We start from the raw sequence: 22,570 nt of genomic DNA on the forward strand, positions 1-22,570 counted from the left end.
AAGGTAATTGTTCAGGTTCCTGGCTGAGTCCTCAAATTTCTCAGAATTTAGTCTAAGTACCACAGAAGGTGTTGTCTTTTGCTTTTTAGTACTAGATCACGGTAAAACAGGTAACAGACAACTCCAGTTTGTGAAAAGTGAGAAGAAATATAAAAACTACCTCTGTGCTTTTCTGTCTACTGTACCTGACCAGTCATTTGCAGGTTTCTGTCATTAGCTGTTAGTTACTGATACGGCACCACAATATCATCTCCCTATAGAACTCATTGTAAAACACTGCACAACTTTCCACTTTGCATTTAGTCAGGACCACATCCTCAAAAGGGCATATAAGTAATTTCTCTGTGCATAAACTGATACTCAGGAGTTCTCAAAAACACCCCTTTTGTTGCATCCTATATACCTCCCAGCTCTTATCATACAGAAGATTGGAACAGAAATTGGATCTTTAAACCTAGGTATTATCTATTTAAATTAGATATCCTACAGTAGTAAAGAATTCATAACAACTGACTCACAATTTATTTGTAAAATATTCTGGTTCTTGTACCAAGATAAATGAAGAAAAGCATTCATCTCAAAAGACCTCCACTTTACAACTGAAAAGGTCATTCAATTTATAAAAAATATATGCACACAAATACACAAACAAGAAATATTAATACTTGGTATTTCAGAAAGTGCAAAGATCTCCCATAATTTTCACTTGTTTCTAATTTACTATCTTTCTTATCATTGAGAAAGACTTACTCCTCTTAGTCACTTCATTCAAGTTTTTAATAAAGCAATACTTGTGTTTGAAACACAAAGAAACTGCTTGGAAATTTCACCATAATCCTCATTTCAGATGATTATTATTTTACAGTGCCACGCTTAAGTGCTGTCAGCCATATACAAATTATTTTAGATTCCTGCTAGTACCCCTGCACACAGCCTCTTTGACAGAATGCTAACTCCCATGTTCCACATGGCCATCAGTTAGAGGTATCAAAACAATCCAGTAAAGTATTAACAAGATACCAGGGCATATTTTATACCGTAAAAGAAATAAAGTGAAAACACCCCAATGCATTCGGTGCTTTCCTGTTGGTAGATTGGTGACAAGAAGATTTGAAATTGAAAAACAGGAAAATTAACTGCAAGCTTATTTCAAGAAGATTAACTTGCAGTTCCAAAGACAAAAAAAAAAGTCTGCAACATTCACAGCATATTATAACACAGTTGAAATATGGAGAGAGATGTATAGATTACTTTTTCCAGGACACAAAATTTCAACTGGTATTACCAAAACAGGAAAACAGGTCACTAATGTAGAACTATGATCTCAGGGTACAGAATTACTACCATAAACTCAGAGCTGGCTGTTTCAGAGGTACCCAGCAACTGGTCTAAGAAAAATGAAAGACTTCATGTAGTGAACTGAAATACCAACTTTTTCCAAGAGGAGTTCAGGACACTTAGGAATTGTTTCATTACTTCGTTATAAAGGGACAGGACAATACCAGCACTGTGTTGCTTACTGAGCTCCCAAAATGTCATTATAGCAAAGTAAGTTAGTTCATTACAAGTACACAACTTAATTGTAGTGATGACCAAAAAAAAAAAAAAAGTTATTTACTTTACTGCTATTACAAACCTTGTTCCTCATTTCTTGGACCTCCTTTGGATTGGTGTTCAATGGAACAAACAGATTAGGGACAGCAGAGGTGGCAGTTCTATGTCCATCCTCTTTAGTCCACTGTAACATCAAGAACAGTTGCAGAGTCAGAACTGCTGTAATGGCTATGGACACTCAGAGCAGCAAAGTCACATCACAGTCGATCATGCATCATACAGAGCAGAGAACTGAACCAATGATTGCATTCTTCTATTCATTCCTAAGACTAAGTTGCTTTCTTCTTCAGTAATATAAACTGTACCTTCAGATACATTTCTAGAGATCAGAACCATTCTATCAAGTCAAGTTAGTAACAACAACTAGAGAGCCAGTTAACTTGCAAATAACTTCCACCCAAAACAATGCCACTCCTATGCATAGTTCAGAGATTCTGAAGACTGAAGGGTTTTTAAGTTGGTTTTCTGTGCACTTGACCACACTGACAGCTACAGTGTTTTGTGTTTCTAAAAAGCACCTACTTCTCACTTTATGAATAAACATATTAATACAGGAGTAGGAAAATGCCAATATAATTACTTATTTTTAAGGACATTTTAAGTTAGAAATTTCTCAAATATGAGTTCATATTTGTTTAAAAAGGACACTACTCCTTACCCATACAGAAGTACAGCAAGATCTAAGACATGAACTTTGAGACCATTATTGCTGTTTTCATTTTCTGCACTGGGAGTTTTTACAAAATAACATGAGAGAGACAGAGAGATCATTGATTCAATCCTCTGGTACCCAACAAACATCAAAGCGAACTTAAAGCATAAGATGACAGAAGTATGAAAAGCAATGTGATGTCACTAACCAGGTTTAGTGAATGATTCTGTACTGTGAAGCAAGAGTGGGCATCACCAAAGTTTTGCATTAAAACAAGCTACTTCAGCAAAATGATCTGTTACCAGAATTAGTTTCTGCACAAACAAAGAGCTGTACCAGCACAGCAACCTAAAGGAACAGTTTGGTGATGTCGAATATTTTATAACTCATAGCTCAGAAGGTTACAAAAATATCCCAAACACAAGCTTTAAGCGCTTCATGGGTTCTTCATAGAAGGTTGCTTTATTTGATCTGTGCATTTAGTATGGAGTTCTGTTTAATTTGATGCACAACTAACTCTTTATCTTGATACATTTACTTTGTACAGTGTCCTAATTTCCAATCACTATTGCATAGAAAATGCACTGAACAGTAAAGCAAACCTGTTTATAGAGCAAATGCTATGCATTTTTTCCTGAGTAACTTCAAGAAACAATAAGATAGCCAGAAACTGTCAGACTTCAGAAAGCAACAGAATTTTAAAATGTTTTGCAACTGTAAAGTAAAAAATGGAATGAACATGGAGCTGTGAAATACTCACTGATGATTATCTTCTCAGATAAAAACTACTCCAGCTTTTTATTAAAGATAGTTTTTAGTCAAAACAATATATAAGCAACCTCAATATAACAAGCTACTTTTTCTATAGGTTAATAGCAAGCATTAAAAACTTTAAATACACAAACCTGTTATACTGTAGGAAATTATCTATCGCTTCAGTATATCATTAAACAAGACTAGTTTGTGACAAAGAATTTTGCTTCAATCTTTCACTGATAATTTCAAATATGAAATACTACCAACTTTGTGAGCTGACGCTGAAAAGCACAAACTACTCCAAACATACACATAGCCTTAAGCTGTGGCAGAACTCTATTTGATCAAGCTAAACCTGCTTCACTGTAGATGAATATAACAAAACTATATTTCACCAAGGTAATTCTATAATCAAGGTTAAATGATAATTTAGCTTAGTGACACGTTGATTGACAGTACAAACAACAAATGTATTTATCAATTTCTTAAACCAAAAAAACACCACAAAAATACCACAGAGAGAGATCCTCTGTTTTTTCAGGATTTCCTACATGTTAACACTATGTATTTTAGTATACGTGTTGCCTGAGGAATCATTCCATAGAGGTATTCAAAATATAGAAAACCCTGAGTGTATTCAGAGGTGTAGCAGAGTTTTGTAGGGATAAATAAAAATTAAGGTGCTCTGGAAAAAAATAACGTGGTGGGTTTTTTTCAAGAGGTTTTTTTTCAAGTTTCAATAGTTTTATATTTTTAAGGCTCACCTGTAGCCATACTACTACTATACATAGTACCACTACCAAAGTACTACTTAACTACTGTAGTTGAGCTTGACATCAACCACTACAAAAGGTTGAATGCGTGCAAATCCCTGCCTTCAGTTTAGTCACTCTGTATATACCCAAGAAAATATCAAAACCACAGTTACACACCAACAGCTAACGATGTCCATTTGAAAGCATTTGATACTTTTGCTTTTCAATTAACACATCTTTCAGTGCAAAATTTAACTGTAAGCAGCATTGATAAACAAAAGAAAAGCACCGGTTGCAGAATCTATCGATTAGTGCCTGCTGATGGCCTGAGCTGCACTTTAGTCATGCCGCACCCAGCTGATACTTTAGGAAAGACTTTCCATTTATGGCCATCTACTTACATGCAACACTACATGCAGAAGGCAGCTGGTTGTGAACACTCAGAGGCTTTGGGGTAGACAAAAGTGTAGTAAACAGGACAGGAAAAGGAGCTGAGAAACTACGTAAGAAAAACTGCTTAAGGAGGAAAAAAAGATTTAAATACTTTGAAATCAATTCTGCCCTCTCATACATAGAGAAGATTGCAAAGACCTTGCAGATTAAGTTTGTGCATGTTACAGAAAGTAGAAATTTGATTTTTTTCTTACATACTTGTACAAAAGTACATTGAATTGTTAGTTTTATTTTTAACTGAGAAGCTTTCATGCAGAGAGAATTAGTAGCTCCCTAACATAGCTGTCCTTAATTAAACCATTGAAATGCAGAACTCATTTCATCAAAACTATAATTCAATCTGTTTGGTCATTAGCTTGAAAAAACAGAAGAAAACGAAAAGCTCCAAAGTCTTAAGCAGTTTTAAGTATTAATAAGCGAGATAATTTTTACAGGTCACATCTAATCAAATACAAATTAAGTGGTTAGTAAAGCACATTTAAATTTCCTTAATATAAGAAAGCAGAAAAGAATTAGGAGAGTTATCTTTTTCTTCCCAAAGCCTCTAAGTGCCAGCCACCCCAAGTTGCTCTACATCATCTAACTATGAACAGTAAGGTAGGCACAGACCAAGCAGTTGGTAATACAGCTTGGCACGCAGACACCGGACGAGAGAGACTGCAGCAAGGGTTTCACGTGATCGTGTGTAATGTTCGTCCACACCTTAGTCTTCGACTTGGGACTGCTGCCATTCTGCCCTTCTTCAGAAGCATCATCCCCTCGGCCAGAGTTCAGCCACCTTGTCTTCTCTCGCTGCTGTTTCTGAAAACTGTGTCTGAGGGGGGAGGAAATGCCTGATTCTCCATCACTAGTAAAGGAGTAACCTGTGACACTAGCGGGAATCTCAACATCGCTGTACTTTTTAGATTTCTCTCTCAGAGCAGGGCATCGATATGGGTAGCCAGTTCTGTAACCCTGGAGAAGGAGAGCAGCAGAATTAGTCTTCTGTATCACTAAGTTTTTCAACAGACAACTGAATTTCAGTTTAATTGATATCCCTAACTGTGAAAACCATTCTACAAAACAACCTTTTCTTTACACGGCTGCTCACCCATTATGGTGGGCAAAGCCATGTCAAAGGGGATGACACAGAAGTGAGGCTACATTAGCATCCTTTCCAATCTAAGTAACTTCTGAACCACGAATTTAAATGAGTCACCATTTTTGGTAGATCAAACATCAGAAACAATGTATTAAGCTTTTATGAAAAATTTACAGTAGTCCTGCAAAAAGCCATTGAGGTGACTGAGAAGTTCATCAGGAGCAGTGCTATGGGTCTGCCTCTTCTCACAGTCAAGCAAAAAAATTACCACCTGTATAATCATGTGTTAAACACATTAAAAAATTTCCTTTTGACTGGGCTAGGGTTTTTCAGGAGGGGGAAAAAAAATGTATATTAGTGCTTCCTGGTGTTTTTCATAGAATTTTCAAGTAATTGTTCAAGTCTCCAGAGTTGGATTTAAGTCCAAATGCAGAATCATGACTTTTCTTTGTACTGTATTCCAGCTACTCATTTACACTTATTTTTAAACTATAATCAAATGTATTGATTGTTTCTGACAATTCTAAATCAAGGACATAAAGCACCACCTCTGTGACAGGGCAAACAAAAAGATCTTTTCTATGTTTTTACATCTAGAAATCAACATATTGTGTACAAGAGAAGACACCAAGAATGCTATTTTTATGTCCATATTCACTCCTCCCTAATCTTCTCTATGTTGTTTCACTCCCCCACTTCCTCTGAACTGTATTTTGTTCCACCTTTAACCTTCCCTATTCACACTAGTCATGTCCTCCCACACTTTCTTTCATGTTATGCTCACCATTTAACATACAAAAAGTACATTTAACCGTTTCTTTAAGAAGTTTCCACTAGCAAAATATTTGCAAAATGGCTCAAAAGAAAAGTGTGAATAGCTTACTTCCCAAATTCTTTATCAAGATAGCTGTAAAGAAGCTTCAGCCCCAACTATGCAGACTTAGCTTTCTCTAGAGTTTTCATGAAATAAACACTGCTGAGGCCTTACTTTGGTTCTGCTCCAACTCTTAATGACCAAAATGCATCTTGAGTAATTATCTACCACCTAATATAATTAACTACCCAATACAATATGTGGCTAATCACAATATTAAGGGTCTGTATTCTATGACTGAAAGCTTCTTTTTAGTCCTACATTCCTAGTGAGTACAATGCAATTTCTTTTATGATACTGCTTTCTATTTGCTGTAAGAAACATAAAACTGGTATTTCCTAGAGAAACTGAAATTCAACTGAATCTATCAAAGGTACCAGTCAGATACAAGGAGTCTGCTGTCCCCAGCCACATCTTTCCCATTGAAGCATGTTGGATAGTAAATGTTGGTAGCTGGTCATTCATTACAGACAGGGTCTTACTGGAAGCCTTTATCTGAAGGCTTTTATTTATTTGAAGTCTGTCTTTTGAGCTCTTCTAGGTACTAGTAGAGTCTTACAAAGTCAAATTATGCTGGACCCTGCACCTGATAAGACATTAACAGTTTTACATATTTTGGGAGGGGATAGGAAGAGAGGAAAATACAGATTGAGTGCAAGCACCACAGTACTGTGATTTGGAAGTGCCAAATCCCACAAGATCTCTGATCTCACCAATAACAATCAGATTACAAATAAGAAGTAAATCTGCTATCTGTACAAAGGACACCTGATGCTTTTTATGTTGTGTCCAAGTCCTTGGGAAAGAACAGGCTGCAAGCTGTATAAACTATCCCAACTACATGCAGCTTTAAAAAAATATATGTTATGCATTATCATATGAAAAATTAGACAAAAAGGCCTGCCTTACCAGATTATCAAGCATTCGCATAAGAGCTTCGAACTCCTGTTCACCAATCTGCCATTTTGGATGGGATACAGTACCCTCACCTGCTGGAGACTCAGGGGAACGAGACTTGGCTTTGTACTTCCCAGGATCAAGAAGCACTAAGTTGTCAGGTCCACCTGCACTGGCCAGGGTACGTACCTTAAAAACAATAAAGTCATCTTTAAGTTTCTTGTGAGGGATGGGGTGAAAACAACCAAAAAACCCCCTAAAAACTTGGCATAAACCCAGAAGAAATTTAGTTCATTTTAAAGCTAAAAAAATGAATATGCTTGTATAACAGTTGTCTTAAGTCTTTGAAAATATCTTAATGGGCAGCATATATCAAATTGATGGTTTTGATACAATACTGGAATATTGTCAGTGAAACCAATTTTATGTCCTCCCACAATATAGTGATATCACACATCATTGTGATAGTTTAGATCAAGAGTTTAACCAGTAAAGCATGCAATTATTAATCTGGAGGTTAATATAGCAGGCTGTATTATTCCATAACATCTTGAAGTTCTTACTTGTATTTCACAGGCAAGCACTAGGTTATGAATATAGTAGAAAGCCTCCTCAACAGTCTCTCCAACTGATACTAAACCATGGTTTCTGAGAATAAGGACCTAGAGAGACATTGAAAGAAAGTTAACACCAGTATATCAAGTATTTTCTTACTCTTGATTAAAAAACATTTGCTACTGATAGAAGAACATACCTGTCACACAAACACACTGCCCCCCCTCCTTTTTACTTTAATTCTCGATGTAACTACTGACCTTGCTTTTAGGCCCCAAATTTTTCTGAATAACCACCTTTTCTTCATCATCCACTAAAATACCATGGTAATCATGATAAGCTACTTCCCCTAGAGAAAGTGCTTCAGGTGAAATTGGCAAGAGACCACACTTCATTGCAGAAACCTAAGAAATATTAAAACAACTGATTTAATTTCTTGCAACAGAAAAAGTGAAAAAATACACTGATAAGAATTATAATAAAAATACATTTTTATGTATTATATGAATCTATCTCTACAGGTATGGTACATACATAGTGGCATTATACTCCATCCTTAAAGACTCTATTTTTGATAACTTTTGGTTTGGATACAAAAGTCACATTGATTTTGGGTCTGTCTCCATATGGTTCTTTTTGCATGACAGCAACATCAGTATAAAAAGACTCAAGAAAAAAACTCAAAGAAACCACCAAACCCCAAATCAACTCTATGCTTCATTCCTTTCACTCCATTCAGTTACTCCCCCCTCCTGCCCTCATGCCAAAAGAAGAACTTTGGTGACACAGGTAATTCTGCAGCACTGCAGGTAAAATTAAAGAATATTTTTAAAAGGGCTTCTCTGTAATTCAGAATTTTAGGAATTCAATCATTTACCCTTAAAATGGTTGTGTTAATCTGATTAATCAATTAATTTTAAAAAAATATCATCAGAATGTGAACACTGAAAGTCACTCTCAAAACATTCCAGAGAGGCAGAACTGACTTGCAATCAGTTGCTCCAAAGAGAGATATTGGGAAAGTTTCAAATATTTCAGAAAACCTCTATAAACTGTGCTTCACAAAACCAACAAAATACAAATACAAAACAAGCTTTTATGACCCACTGTGAAAAGATCTGGTCTTTTGTGGTAAAGGACACACATAAATGAAATACATATTTTCCAATAATGGAACTCAATTTACTATCTGACCCATTCAGGTAACAACCCAGCAAGGACAGGTTCTGATTCAAAGAGAACCATATTTGAAGACAGACTAAAAGGCTCTCTGCCCTCCAAAAAGGAAGCAGATCTATGATTAAGGGAACCTATCTATTTTCCCTTTGGGAGGGGTGGGGGAACAAGACACACCCAGAGCTTACCGCTGCTCCTGCTGGCGTGTGGATATGGACAATGCATTTGACATCAGGTCGAGCTGCATAAATTGCAGAGTGCAACGTAAAACCAGCTTGGTTTACTCCCAAGTTAGTGCTTCCACGATCAACCACATCTCCCTGAATATTGATTTTAACCTGGGATTGGAAAGAGTTATTTTCATAATCAAGAGTTAAAAAAACTGAGTTAATTCAGCATCCACCACTGGGGCTCTAAAACTACTGTCATCATCTGTATTTGAAATGCCTAAAGTTCCCCTCAAAAAGCTGGGCTCAACAGCCAGCAGCTTTCAAGGGCATGAGGTGATTCACTGACCAAAGACTCAACACCTCTTTATAGGTAGATCAGCTGGAGGACACCTGGTGGTGAACATGGGCAAAGAAATCTCTCCGAGATACCTCAGCAGTACCAAAACCAGCCATGTTCAATAAAAGTATTCTAAACATATTACACAAGAGTAAAATATTCTCTAGGATAAAACTTAAAGTGACATATATATATTCATATATACATGAATATTTTACAGCTATGTAAATCAGCAATTGCTCACCAGACTAGATGCAGTGACTTCACTATAGAGGAGCCCAAAAGGTACAATAAGGAAGTGCTCTTGCTCAGAATTTACTCTGGCCTAAGGATAAAACAAGAAAAAGAGTTACTAGGAAAATTTTATTAAAGCATACAAGAAGACTCCAAACCATTAAAGTTACTTTTACAGCCTGATTAGTGAACGGGCAAGTATGCCTATAACATGCAATGTGACTTTCATGTATGCTACAACAGATAAAGCACAGCACAGTTAATTAACTCATGTTGAACACAAAGAGATGGCAGGTACATGCCAGAATCCTTCAGATTGGTGGAATTTAGTAACCCCTTATACTCAGTTATAATGACAACTCACCCACTACGGATAAAAGGTACAATACTGAGAGTAATGGGGGAAAAAAGTGAATTGGTTTAGTTGAATGAGTTTACATTTCAACTGTATTTCTACCCCAGTAAAACATAGGGTATGAAATAGAAGGCTGTGAGAAAATGCAAGAGTTTGGCCCACAGATCCAAAATATCTTGATGCCAAGAAGGGTTTCATCACTGATGCTGGCTCCTGTGAGACATCTGTGAGCAGCAGCACACTTGCAGATTTTCTGCCAAGTACCCCAACCTTCACTTATGTTTTTGCTCTCGTCTCATTCACACAATCAGGGGTTTATAATACAAAAATAATTTTGGCTTCAAAGCATTCACATCTTGGGATGCATCTCTTAAAATCTGTACAATGAAAAGTACAGGACATCTAGGTAGTTAAGGTGACTCTTGATGGTGAATTAACAGGCTTCCTAAGTTTTACTGGACACATGAGACAACTCCCTACTTCATTATGAGTCTACCCAGCATTTGGGTAGTTTGTATTGTGCTTTTGGGTTTTTTGTTTGTGTTGTTTGAGTTTTTTAATTAAAAGTTATTTATGAGTTTTGCATATCCCTGAGATGCAGCTACTTTATGCTGCTTCTGCTTCAAGTCTTCTACTACTTGCAACACTAAATACATATATGCTTTGCTATAGCTCTACTGCAGGGAAAAAAAAATTAAAATAAGTAGTCATGCAGTCATGCAAAAGCTTCTAGCACAGCTCTAGTTTCCTTTACAATTAGCTGGGAACATGCTACAGCACAAGAGCCTTAAACTAAAGGAGTCAGTTGAAGTTAACCTGTACTTTTATGAACCACCAAAGTAGTTCTCCATTACAGAAGTGTAAATGATCTAGAAAAATCTCTTAGTTATTTATGCAAGACAAAGAACAGGTATTATTCAAAATTCCCCAAAAGCTAATAAGAAAGCTCAAATGGAAGACAAACAAGCAGTGAGACTCACAAACCACTTTGCTTTAGGATTAGATCCAATAAACAGCTCATGCCCTCAAAGCAAACCAAGACCTGGTGAATGATGTCTACCTTCTGTAAACCTGTAATCTCAAATTCTGCCTGACCCTGGAGGCACCCAAGTTTACTCTACATTATTGCACTTGACATGAAAACCCTGGAGGTACCCAAGTGTACTCAACATTATTATACTTGGCATGAAAGCTCTTGATGCTCTGTAATTCTGCTTCTGCATCAGGACTGCATCAGTCTGAACAATTCTGCGTACAGTAACTGTCAGTGATTGATAAAGATCCAAAAAAAACCAACGATATTCCACCCAACTCCCTGATATGACAAGATAGGAATTGTGAGAGTATAGGGTATGCCCAACCACTGCCCTGGATGGACATTTGCTGAGATAAGGAGATTGAGCAATCTCCCAGCAGGACACCCCCTGGGAAGGCAGATAACTTTTCAGTTACTGTGAGAAGACGAGAGAGCCAGAATCCTCTGGGAGACCCTATGCAGATCCTTTGTAACCCATTGGCCTTTACCCTCTGGCACCCACCCCTGTATCCCTATAAAGCCCCCTGCCCCTGCGAGGGCAGAGAGAGCTCGTCCCTGGCTCCCCTTCGCCGGAGTACGGACCAATAAAGCTGCCAATAAAGCTGCCTCGTGCAGAACAGCTACACGAGCCTCTCGTCTCTCTCTGGTCTGGCCTGGAGGCTGCCCTGCAGAGCTGAGCTGGAATCACGAGCTGATAATCACTTGTCGGGGTTCCTCCCCCCCCCCCCCCCCCCGCCATGGAGCCCTGGGAGAGGGGCCCTGGGGGGAGGCACGGGGTTTCCCTGCCCCTGGTCAGTCTCGTTCCCCATTGGTTGTTTTGTGTTCCCCTGCCCTGGCAAGGACCCTCGGGTCCCGGGATTGCGGCAGTTCCTCGGCAGATCCCGGCCATGCGGCTGGAGAAATAAACATCTCTGAAACATCTATCAAGAGTTGGTCCATAGATATTTCTTTTCCACGGGCCTTGTTGTTTGATACATCATGTTACAGAATCCCCACTGTAACAATCACTAAAGAGCTGACAGCTTCTGCACAGGCCCTCCTAGCTAGCAGCTGAGGGAAGACACCGGGCCTCGGGAAGGCGATTCCTTTTGGAACCATCTCTCCAGACAGGTCACCTCTTCCTCGGTCAGAGCTACTGACCCCTAACCAGCTGCAATACGAGAGTATATGCCATTCTCCTTTAATACACAGGCTTATGACCCTCACAGAAGGCTGTTGTACCTTTTCTCCTACTTCCCAAGTGTACTGGCACAAGCTTTTAACTTGAATGCAATCATCCAGTAATTACAGCATCCACTCAAAAAAGAGTGAAAACCTGGAGTCAGACACCAGCACTGCATGAAGTGGTAGCATTCACCACATTCCAAAGGGGTGTCTTAGTACTACTTAATAAACCTAACAACCTTGTTCTATATCAGCTTCTGAAGATACGATTTTTCATTCACCTTTCAGAATGCTGTTCATTGGAACATACGCACTTTGTAAGAGACAGAACTATGACTTGGGACTGCTGCTGACAAACCAAGAGCTTTCCAGTACGTCTGCCATTCAGAAGTGTCTAAAACACTTTCAGAATCTCATTTTTCAAGTGCTTTGATTGTCTTCCACCTCAACAGCTATCTCCTCTATTGATATCTTCAATGTGATCCTCCCCAAAGAAAGCAAACTTGAGGCATTCCACCCCAATCACAAGCCCTTGCCTCAACCCCTTCCCTTGACATGCTGCTCTTCATTACATTTATCTTTTTATCTAAATGTACAAACATTCCCAGGGCTGAACTTCACACTAGAAAGCCATTTCCAAACCTGCTTGCCTAGTAATCTTTTCATTGCATTAATGTCCCTTTTACAAAACCAATTCTCCTGTAATGTATGAAAAATCTGGGGGTGGCACAGAGTTGTTTACAAGAACCATTATGTTGGAAATGTTCTCTTACAAAAGGAACCGAATGATCTAACCAATACTGCCTCGATCCTATGCCTGCACATATATCATTTATCATCTTCATCTGTTCACAAATAACATGTCTTGAAATCCCAAAAAGCTTTAAAAACAAGATCACCGTATTTCATTCCGACTGCAACTAGAAGAACTGAAAATACATAAAGGACAAACTCTACTATGTAGAATAAAAAACAATTCAGCTCTGTTAGGACAACAATTGACGGGGCTGCACACCACAGCTGTGACTTTACTCATGAGATTCATGGTGATCATTCTTCTGGCGTATAAAACCTCCTTGATTTGACCTCCTTGTCATTATTTTTATGGATGCCAGTGATTACTCAGTCACAAGGAAAATTGTTGGCACGCTGCATTAAGCTGAGTAGCTCGCTCATGTTCAGAAATACTATGGCTTCTTTTTCAGAAAGGCTGGTACCTGAATTATAAAATTCAACTGAATGACTAAGAAGATATTTTAGTACTTAGCAAAAAAAGCAAGAAAACTAAGAAATACAATTATTCAAAGCATTTGAGACACTAAAAGATTGAGTCTTTCGGGAGTCTTAATTTCATCCTAAGAATTTTCATGTACACTCTCCTAAGACTCTATTCAGATTTTGGTAGCTGACATCCAAGCTGAGACGCAATGACAAATCTCTTTACTGTTCTACTGCTTTCAATACCACTTTGCTCTTCTCACACACAAAGAGAAAATGACAGATAGGGGAGGGAAGCAATTCTCTTGTATGTTAAAACAATTGGTTCAGTTATTTGTTGATTCAATACTCACTGTTATATGATTGTAAATAAGCTGAGACCAGCCAAAGAGATCTGCTAATCTGTAGAAAGCTGCCAATTTACATCGTAACAACTTCTCCCCTTTCTCGTAAGCGATGGAATCGGATCCTCTCAGATCATTTACTGGTGTTACCATGCCAAGACCTGAAGAGGAGAACGGGTAAAAAAGCACAAGGTGGGTTACGTTCAGCATCAGTTCAAACCTAGCAACATGCACCACTATTATAGTGGTTGTTCTTACTGGTTTATATGAACATATTGACCTAAGAAATGGATAGCAAATTCTCATTCCTATAATATAATAATTTATATTACACAAATATATTGACAATCTTGAGCAAAGTTATTCAACTTTGGTAAATTCAACATTCATTTCCTTCCCCACTAGAAATTAGTGCTAAGGTCACAGTGCATTCCTTAGCAAAATTTTTTTTTCCTCTCTCAAACCAATGATTTGTAAAATCATGTAGATGTAAAAAAATCATGAAGATGTAAAATACATCTTCATCGTTTAAAGAAAAATGGAATCCTAAATATTCCACTTTTTGAGACACAGAATATTCCTGACAAGGATAATTACACACCTAAAAAGATGCACACAGAGTCACTTAATTAATAAAAATAAAGTACAAGCTAGAAAGAGGACGATTATGGTAAATAATACAAACACACTTGCAGTGAAATTAGAAATGTGGTTAAAAGTAACTGTGAAAAAACAGAACCAGGCCATGCTACAGTCAAAACTAAAGATCTATTTTGGAGCATAGGCGAGGATTTATTTTATCTTAACACAAAACCTGTGTGTACATGCATTCACACATTCTGGGTTTTTTCCTTCTTTGTTTTGCTAGCTGATGTTTCTTGTCTAAAGCTTCACTTCACAGGAGAAAGCTGCAAACAGTATTTCAATGGCAAAAATAATTCGTTTCTAAAGACCTTCACTGTTACCAGACTACTAACCAGAGTTTTATTTTCCTGTAGACAAACCATGGGGTAATTAGCAGTATTTAAATATTTAAAATTTTTAATAGGACTGACTTATCAGGCTTATTTTTCAATTACAATATCATCCTTGAAATAGCTTTTGATATAAATTATATACATGAATCACATTGCATACCACCGTGGCATTTAGAAACTAATCTATTCATGTGTTCAGTGTTCGTGTGAGCAGAACAGAATAGCATTTGACCTTCACAGTACTTTTTATTTCATTCACACTGCCTTCATTTTAAGCCTTTCAAGAAAAGAAAAAAATTAATTCAGCTCTGATCACTGAAGGTGCACTCACTCATGTTTAATGCAGCCATTCCGCCTTGAGGTGCTGCAGGGTAGACATTTGGTACGTGTGTTGTCATGAAATCTGCAATCTGCTGCAAAGCCAATAAACCTGTTGGGTTCTTCCCCTTCTTAAACTGTTCCTGGATCATGGATTCCAATTCTTCACAAAAGGCCTAGTAACAAGACATTGCACGTTGTAATGCACGTTTAAATGAACTTCAGCCTTTCATATTCAGCTTCTATTTAGCACTTTGATGGAACCATCCTACACCTCTTCTGAAAAACACCGCAGGGCAGAATTACTGGTGCATACTGTAACTTCAAAACATTGCTCTCTGGAGCTCCAATTATATGAGTCACTTGGGGCTTTTTTAATGGAAATTCCAGCATTCTCTCTTCAAGTAACACCAAAAGTCTTTGAGCCTGCTAATACGAATTTCTGGAAGGAGGAGGATTTACAATCGACTTGAACACAAAATGTGAAAGTAAAAGTAGCAGAACCAGAAAAGAAAATCTGTCACTGTGGCTCACAGGGAACTGAGAGCCAAGAAGGCATCCAGGAACACAGAAAACAATGAACATTAAATTTCTAAAACCTGTTTAGATAAGAGCTTGTTTACATTTTTCCTGGGGTTTTTTTGTTTGGGTTTTTTTAAATATATTTTAACTTGGAAGGAAGAAAACAAGTTTTTACCACTGCTGATAGCTCCTGCTTTTGACAAGAATGCTGGAATTTGTACCGAAAGAGAACTACTGCAATCATTAAGTGATTACTTTTTAGTTAAGTGATTTATTAATGTTTTCATAAATCAAATGGGTTGACTTAATAGAAAAATTGTGAATGTACCACCACATCTCTATTCCAAACGAAGTTATGTCACGTAATGTTTTGTATCTAAAGTCACCCACTAATCATTACAAATGGAACAAATGTCATTTTGGGAAATCTTGTTTGTGTACTTTCTCCCCAAGGGAACATTTTCAATATTAAATGTCAATCATTCATATTTCATTATTGTGCACCTTTCAGAAAGAGATATATAAAAATATTTCATATGTCCAAATCCCAAAAGAAAAACTGAGTACAGGACAGACCTGCCTTGTATAAGCTACTCTTAAGAGAGTCACATTTAAACGAATATATGAAACCAGTGAAAAAATGTCTCAACAAGGATTAGATGGAAAATATGAAAAAAAAGTCAATGATGATATAGAGAATTCTGTAAGCCACACTGAAGAGTTGCTTCATGAGTGGACCATAAAAATTCAAACAGATAGCATGAGGAAAAAAATAAGGAAAGGCCAACAAGAAAAAAGAATAGATGGATCTAAGATACCACAAAATTCTCCAATACTGTACTGCTAGTAAAAGTAAAGGTATTAAAGTTGTCACTTTAAAGATGAAGCATTCTCTTTTCTTACTGGGCTTTGAAGAATCATGGAGACTCTCTTCTTCTGTTCCATCATGTTAAAATCCTGGCGAAGGTCAGGTGCCATATTTCTCTCCCTCAAATATTCTGGATTATTTTCATCAACTCGATCAAAATACCTCTCTTTATGAGGGGCTGTTGTTGGAGGTGGTGAAGTCACCACCCCCACACCAGAATCACCATTCATAGCACAGTTTTAAGGAACCTGTGAAGAAGGACAGAGAAGAGGAATAAACAAATCAAGCAAGGAAAATATTCATGTGTTTCTACTTTCAAAGTAATACTTCAAATCCATCTAAAATTAGCACATCTTCCCAAATGAGAAACCCTGTTTGTGCAAGTGGATAGCAACATTCTAGAGTAGGAAAAAGGATTTTAATATACAAGATCAGAAAAGTAGGCTAACATATGTGAAAAGTCCAATATGCTACATAAGTTCATGCAACACAAAACTAAAATAAGAGTTCCCATTTAAACTAATTTGTTTAAGTTGTCTGGCCAGACTGATATTTAGAAGCATGGAAGTCCTTCAAACCTTTTCAGAGACAATTACAGAAGTTCCAGACATGAGGTCTAAACTCATTGGTTAGGGGCTTTTGCCTTTTCATTTTTTCTTAAAAAGCTAAAGCAGACATAAGAAAAAGAATATTGCATAAATCAGAAATTAAATGATCACTGAAATTAGTATATTACACATGTTCATTAATACGAAGAATCAGCCGCACCAAAACATGCTTGGACTGCCAACACATTTCTGGATACAAACTCAGAAATCCTGACTTTGCAACCCAAAGTGTGCTTTTCACATTTATTTTAGGTCCATGCAATAACATGCACATCACTACATTAGCATGTGGTTTTTGGAATCTGGAAAGCACAGACACGCACAGCCCCCACTCCCTGGTCAGGGTTCTTTTCAGTTTAACATGTTGTAGTCAGCAACTGCCTGTATCTACCAGAAAGGCTGAAAGCTCAGCCGGTATTGCTCATACACACCTCCTTCTTCCACTCACAAGAATTCCTTTGTGTAACATTATCCCAGTTTTCTGGGCACAGTATTACAACCCTCATTCCAAAATCCTTCTCAGAAGAATTTTGAAGCCTTCCACTAAAAAGACAGTTCAATAAAGCCACCCTCACAACACTTTGAGATTCAAGCCTCCAATTCCTGGTCATCTGACATATCAAATTACAACTAAGTAGAAAAGACTGTATATATCTTAAGTAATCATTCATCATCTACATCTATAATTAATAAGTTCTTATATACGTCTCCATTCTTCTGCCATTTTTAGATTTTTCTTAGGGACTCATCTTAAACTGCTTTTAATTTGCTTAGTAATTTATTTGCATGCTTATTAGCTACAACCACTTCAGATGTGTATGCACACAGAAAAGGCAAGTTTACATAAATTTTGAAATGCAGATTATGTTAAACAAAATCATTGCATTGAAGAAAATTATCTACTTCAAGACTCCAGAATTAGCAGATTTCATCCTCTTTAATTCTTACATTAGGAAAGAAGTTTCAAAATTCAACTAATTTCTTATATCAGGATGAACAAACCACTGAACTGAGACAGTTGAACACCATGAGCAAAATAGTCTTTTCCTTGACTCTGCAGAAGAGGATACTACTATGAAAATCTATGTTAGCACTTAAATGCTCAACGATTTCCACCCACTGAGTTACTAAATAAACACACAAAGACACCTCTGCAGTGTTTCAAATATTTAATTTTAAAGTTTATACTTTAAACATCATGGTTGATTGTTTTCTTTATTTTTTAAATTGCTCACTTTCCTTCACCCAAGGAGAAAAAGGGTGGAGCAAGAAGAAGTAATGCTTTTATCCACAAGGGAAACCGTTTAGGGTATTAGACCTAGGAAATTTTAAGCAAGTGAAGGTACAGCAAAGTAGACCTCTCCTTTGGCAGCTTCAGATGTCTAATACACTCCTTCCAAGTTCTTTTCCTCCTCACAACCTCTAGGCTGCACCATCTGCCACTTCCTTCCTCAAAAATACTTTTGAAGGCCTGCGAACACTTTTTACAACCTTCTGAGCTCTATCAGCCATACTGCTGCCTCTGGGTCCAGGGCTTTGTTGAAAAACAACAGTTTGCAGACCCAAACATGTGCCTTACTCTCTTACAGTAACAGCTCATTTGGCCCAATCAAAGCCTGAACTTCAGCAGCCTCCGCTTATCAAAAAAAATCTGGGAGTTTAGAAACAGCACAACAGCAAGTGAAGACAACTGGAACCACTTAAGTAGTTCAGACTTCATACTGTACTCTGCAGAGCACAGCCACAAATGTGTCTTTACTTAAAAGCAAAGCATAAGAAAAGGAAGAAGTTTGAGCTTACCACCAGCAGACAACAGCCTGCTCCTGCCTGCTGAGACATTTGATGTTCAGGCTATGTTTAAGTGTCATGTTGTTTATGTGCATCCACAATCGTATTTAAATTAAACTGTACTGATACCTGCAAACGTAATTTTGCATTTAATTATTTACACTAATTCCATCTTACTTTCAGAGTACCAAAACATATTTCCAAACGAATGACACACATAATTTATTCACTGTTTTCTACTCACATTGGAGAGAAGCTGGTCCCTAACAGCCTGCATAGGGAACATTAAAATGGGATCACAGTGTCTTGTGAAATTTGCATTACTCCTCCATTCAAGCACAAGATGGCATTCAAGAAGGTCTTGGGAAGCTATTACTACTTCACCACTATGTAGTGGCAATAATTTCACATGAAAATCAATGTTTCACATTCAGAGATCATTTTATATCTAAGGTTAAATATCTATTTCATAGCTCAGTTTTGTAGACACCCAAAATTAATGGCATCCCCCCAGCAAGGTCTACTAATTAATTGTTTTAACATAACTGTAATAGTAATTGTTTGCTTTAATGGCTGTCAGCTACTGATGTTAAAGGGATCGACTTTTGAACTAGAAGCAGACGACAACACTTTGCAAAGCAACTGAAATTTATTTATTAATTTCCTTGAAAGACTCTTTGGGAGTAAGGCATGATGAACTCTCCAGTAAGAGCTTCAGTAATATGAATACCAATAAATAATAAAAGGAATCTGAACAGTGAAGCTGAACACACCACGGGGAACGGCCAGTGATTCTGTAAACTGGAAGGTCATACTGAAAATCACAACAGGCTGCCCAGGCAGCAAAAAACCCCAAACAAACAGACAATCAAACCAAACCAAACAAACAAAAAAAGAACCCAAAACCCCCTGTCTTCACACCCACAACACTTCAGTACAGAGAGTTTCTTTCTGATGCAGTGCACCACAGCCCGCCAGTAAGATAAGCTGTAATGCCAGAGGACTTTCTGCCACGATAAGTGTTTCTATGTGAGAGCCTGTTCTAACACAACTGTGTCAGAAAAAGCCACACCCTTAACTGAAAAAGCCATGGATGGAAAATGTAAGAGCACAGAGAAAAACCTTCTACCAGAAGCAGTTAATGTCAAATATAGACAGAAGGAACAGGATCTATTACTATGGGGAGCAAAGGAAAACAAACAGATGTGATAAAATCCAAACAGCACCTTTTAGTAACAAACAATTACATCCATTCTTCTAATACCTATGTACACATAAACACTGTGGTGGTCAATGGACCAGCACATCAAAGGAGAGCCAGCAGCCAACTCGCAGCACAACGTATTTATCACAGGGCGTGCGGATGTGTGAGTAAAACTGCTATAAACAGGTTGGTTGCGAAATACTTTTAGGAAACCAGGTTTATAAAATTTATAGCTCATTTACAGGTACTGAGCACTGTTTACAAAAAACATTCTGAAATTGCTATTAGTATTTCAGGTTACTTTTATTATTCAAAATCCCCTTCCTCCCCATTCTTTTCTAACCCAACAGTTTCATTAAAGGATTCACCTAAGACGAATATTACAGAGTTGAGCTACAGAGTTTAATTTAAACAAAAGAATAAAGTTTTGGAACAGAAAGACCGTAAAATTTTTCACACTAACATCCACAAAGAAAAGTCTTAATTTTTTTTCAAGCAACTTGCATTCTTCAGTACTCAGATGATGCATATATAGTCAAAGAAATTTAAACAGGTAAGAGTGAATAATATTCAATAAGAATCTACAATAAGTTAAGGGTACCTAAAAACCTCACCCTGAAATCTGAAAAATTATATAACTAAAAACCCCAAAATTTATCTGGGTTGGGATATTATTGTTGATAATAAATGTATTTAAAACTTTAATATTAAACTCATTTTGATACACGGAAATTGGGACAAATGTAAGTACTTATGCCTTTGATAGCTTATAGGTTCAGTGTTTCTAACCAAACCATCATAACAAATATTATGTGAACATTGGGAGTATTTAAAATGCCTCACAATACATACACTAGCAGGGACCAGCTAACTACATTTCTTGGAAAAAAAAAACTTTCGCAACCACTTAAAGGTTGGCTTTGTTTTGTAGTAAGTTGTAATGGGTTGTTTTTTGCTGCTCCACACCCTGAGGAAATTGTTTTTTACTAGGGCTTCAGTCAATGGAATTTGAGCTAAAGGCTCCCTCCCACCAAAGGACTGAGGACAGCTATCCACATCAACACAGCTTTAAGTCTGCTGAGACCAAGTCAGAATAAAAATACACTCTGAGAAGCCGGAAGAAGGTTGTGACAAGGAAACACAAAAGACTTTTAAAAAAATTCAAAATACAATGCCTCTTCACAAGACAGCACATGCAAGAAAACCTACTACAATTTGGGGTTTGTTTTAAGTTTCAGAGCATTATCTGATCAAAACCTTAAAAAAGCAAGTTACTTCAGAGAGGAAGAAAAAAAAACCAAAACAAACCAAACACCCCAAACCTGCTTTCTTCCTGATAGCTTACCGTTTGTACAAAATAACATGCAAGCAGAACACCTGTATGGGACCCTATGCCAAATCTGCAAATTAAATGAGCAGCAAACTTCTCAGCTGCTGATGCATTCCCAGTCACCACCACCAAAGATCAGGAGCTCTCAGTTCCAGAATATGTCACTTTTGAGACCTATTCTGACAATGATATAGTAATTTGTTTTGTATCCATTTTTTTCTGACAGTTCTTTCAACAAGTTATCTCCACTCATACCAGAACTATGCCACTATGTCTAACAGAGGTGAAAACACATTTGACAAGAAGTTACTTGGGAAAGGACAAGGGGGTAGAAAAACAAAGTAACTCATTTTCTTTCCTGTTGTGCAATCAGCAGTCTTTGAGGAGTAAAAGTTACCTAAAAATCTCATGCAAGTGACAGGTCAGGCAGTGTGCAAGTAAGGGGAGGGAAGCGAGCTCTGTTTTGGATGCAAGCACAATAGGACAGGGAAAAAAAACGCAAACCAGTCATTTTATGGCCAGGAAAGAGTTGGGGAAATGCAGAAAGCTACAGAGATTACATTACTTCATGGGGAAGTCACGAGGTGACAGGAGGGAGGAAGAGGAAGGGATCAGGTCAGGCAGCACTGGGGTGGTGCAGAAAAAACCCTGAGAGGTAAGTGAGCCACTGCAAATAGAGTTAGAGTGAAAATTAAGTTGGTGGGGAGATGACCAAGGAAGTATGGAAGCAGAACATCTATCTACAGAAAAAAAGGTTTCATTATCACTTGGCGTCTGCAAAAAAATTTAAAAGGTTGCACTGCTAACACTTCACTCAATATTCTGATACCTTCTGTATTTCTTCCAATTTTCCCTTACTTTAGAATAACATTTGCCAAACTTTCTCCTTAAAAAAATTAATATAACTACAATAGGGAAATTATTTATGATTTACACTACAATTTCCATAGTTTTCAGTGACAGCATTTTGGCACCGATGACACTGGATTTGTTCTTTCCATTTCAAATGTTTCCGACTGAACTTTTAAAAGGAAAAACTGGCATTATCTTAGGAAGTCAAAGAACAAAGAAAGTAAATCATGACTGTACTACTTACTCGACAACGTACTCAATATCATGAACAATTATATTATTTTTTAGCAAATGTTCCCAAGCTTATGCATCTTCAGAATTTCCTCTGCTCTTTGTTTTCAAAAAGGAAGAGACTATTTCATGAACAAGAACAGTTATTTAGCTTATATTGAGTGCAGGAACCCTCATTTTGCTTTTTAACAGAGATAATGC

At 37.3% G+C, this 22,570-nt stretch overlaps 1 protein-coding gene across 16 annotated transcripts in view; it reads right to left on the minus strand.

The window, feature by feature from the left end:
- The window catches only part of ADD1 (adducin 1), a 63,266-nt gene that overhangs the window by 15,917 nt on the left and 24,779 nt on the right, over positions 1-22,570 (minus strand). For 8 of the 16 annotated variants that reach the window (XM_069014574.1, XM_069014568.1, XM_069014573.1 and 5 more), the window contains exons 2-11: positions 16,392-16,604; positions 14,980-15,142; positions 13,681-13,832; positions 9,565-9,645; positions 9,002-9,151; positions 7,898-8,041; positions 7,646-7,744; positions 7,095-7,271; positions 4,840-5,184; positions 1,637-1,738 (exon numbers count right to left, since the gene is read on the minus strand). In XM_069014574.1, the coding sequence (XP_068870675.1) occupies positions 1,637-1,738; positions 4,840-5,184; positions 7,095-7,271; positions 7,646-7,744; positions 7,898-8,041; positions 9,002-9,151; positions 9,565-9,645; positions 13,681-13,832; positions 14,980-15,142; positions 16,392-16,586 (1,608 nt within the window). In that variant the 5' untranslated portion in view covers positions 16,587-16,604. Of the gene's footprint in view, positions 1-1,636; positions 1,739-4,839; positions 5,185-7,094; positions 7,272-7,645; positions 7,745-7,897; positions 8,042-9,001; positions 9,152-9,564; positions 9,646-13,680; positions 13,833-14,979; positions 15,143-16,391; positions 16,605-16,934; positions 17,020-18,764; positions 18,844-22,570 lie in introns of those variants that run through there. The other 8 variants (XM_069014576.1, XM_069014571.1, XM_069014575.1 and 5 more) reach the window with 3 other exon arrangements.

The sequence above is a fragment of the Aphelocoma coerulescens genome, chromosome 4, assembly GCF_041296385.1.
Source record: "Aphelocoma coerulescens isolate FSJ_1873_10779 chromosome 4, UR_Acoe_1.0, whole genome shotgun sequence".
Classification (NCBI taxonomy): domain Eukaryota; kingdom Metazoa; phylum Chordata; class Aves; order Passeriformes; family Corvidae; genus Aphelocoma; species Aphelocoma coerulescens.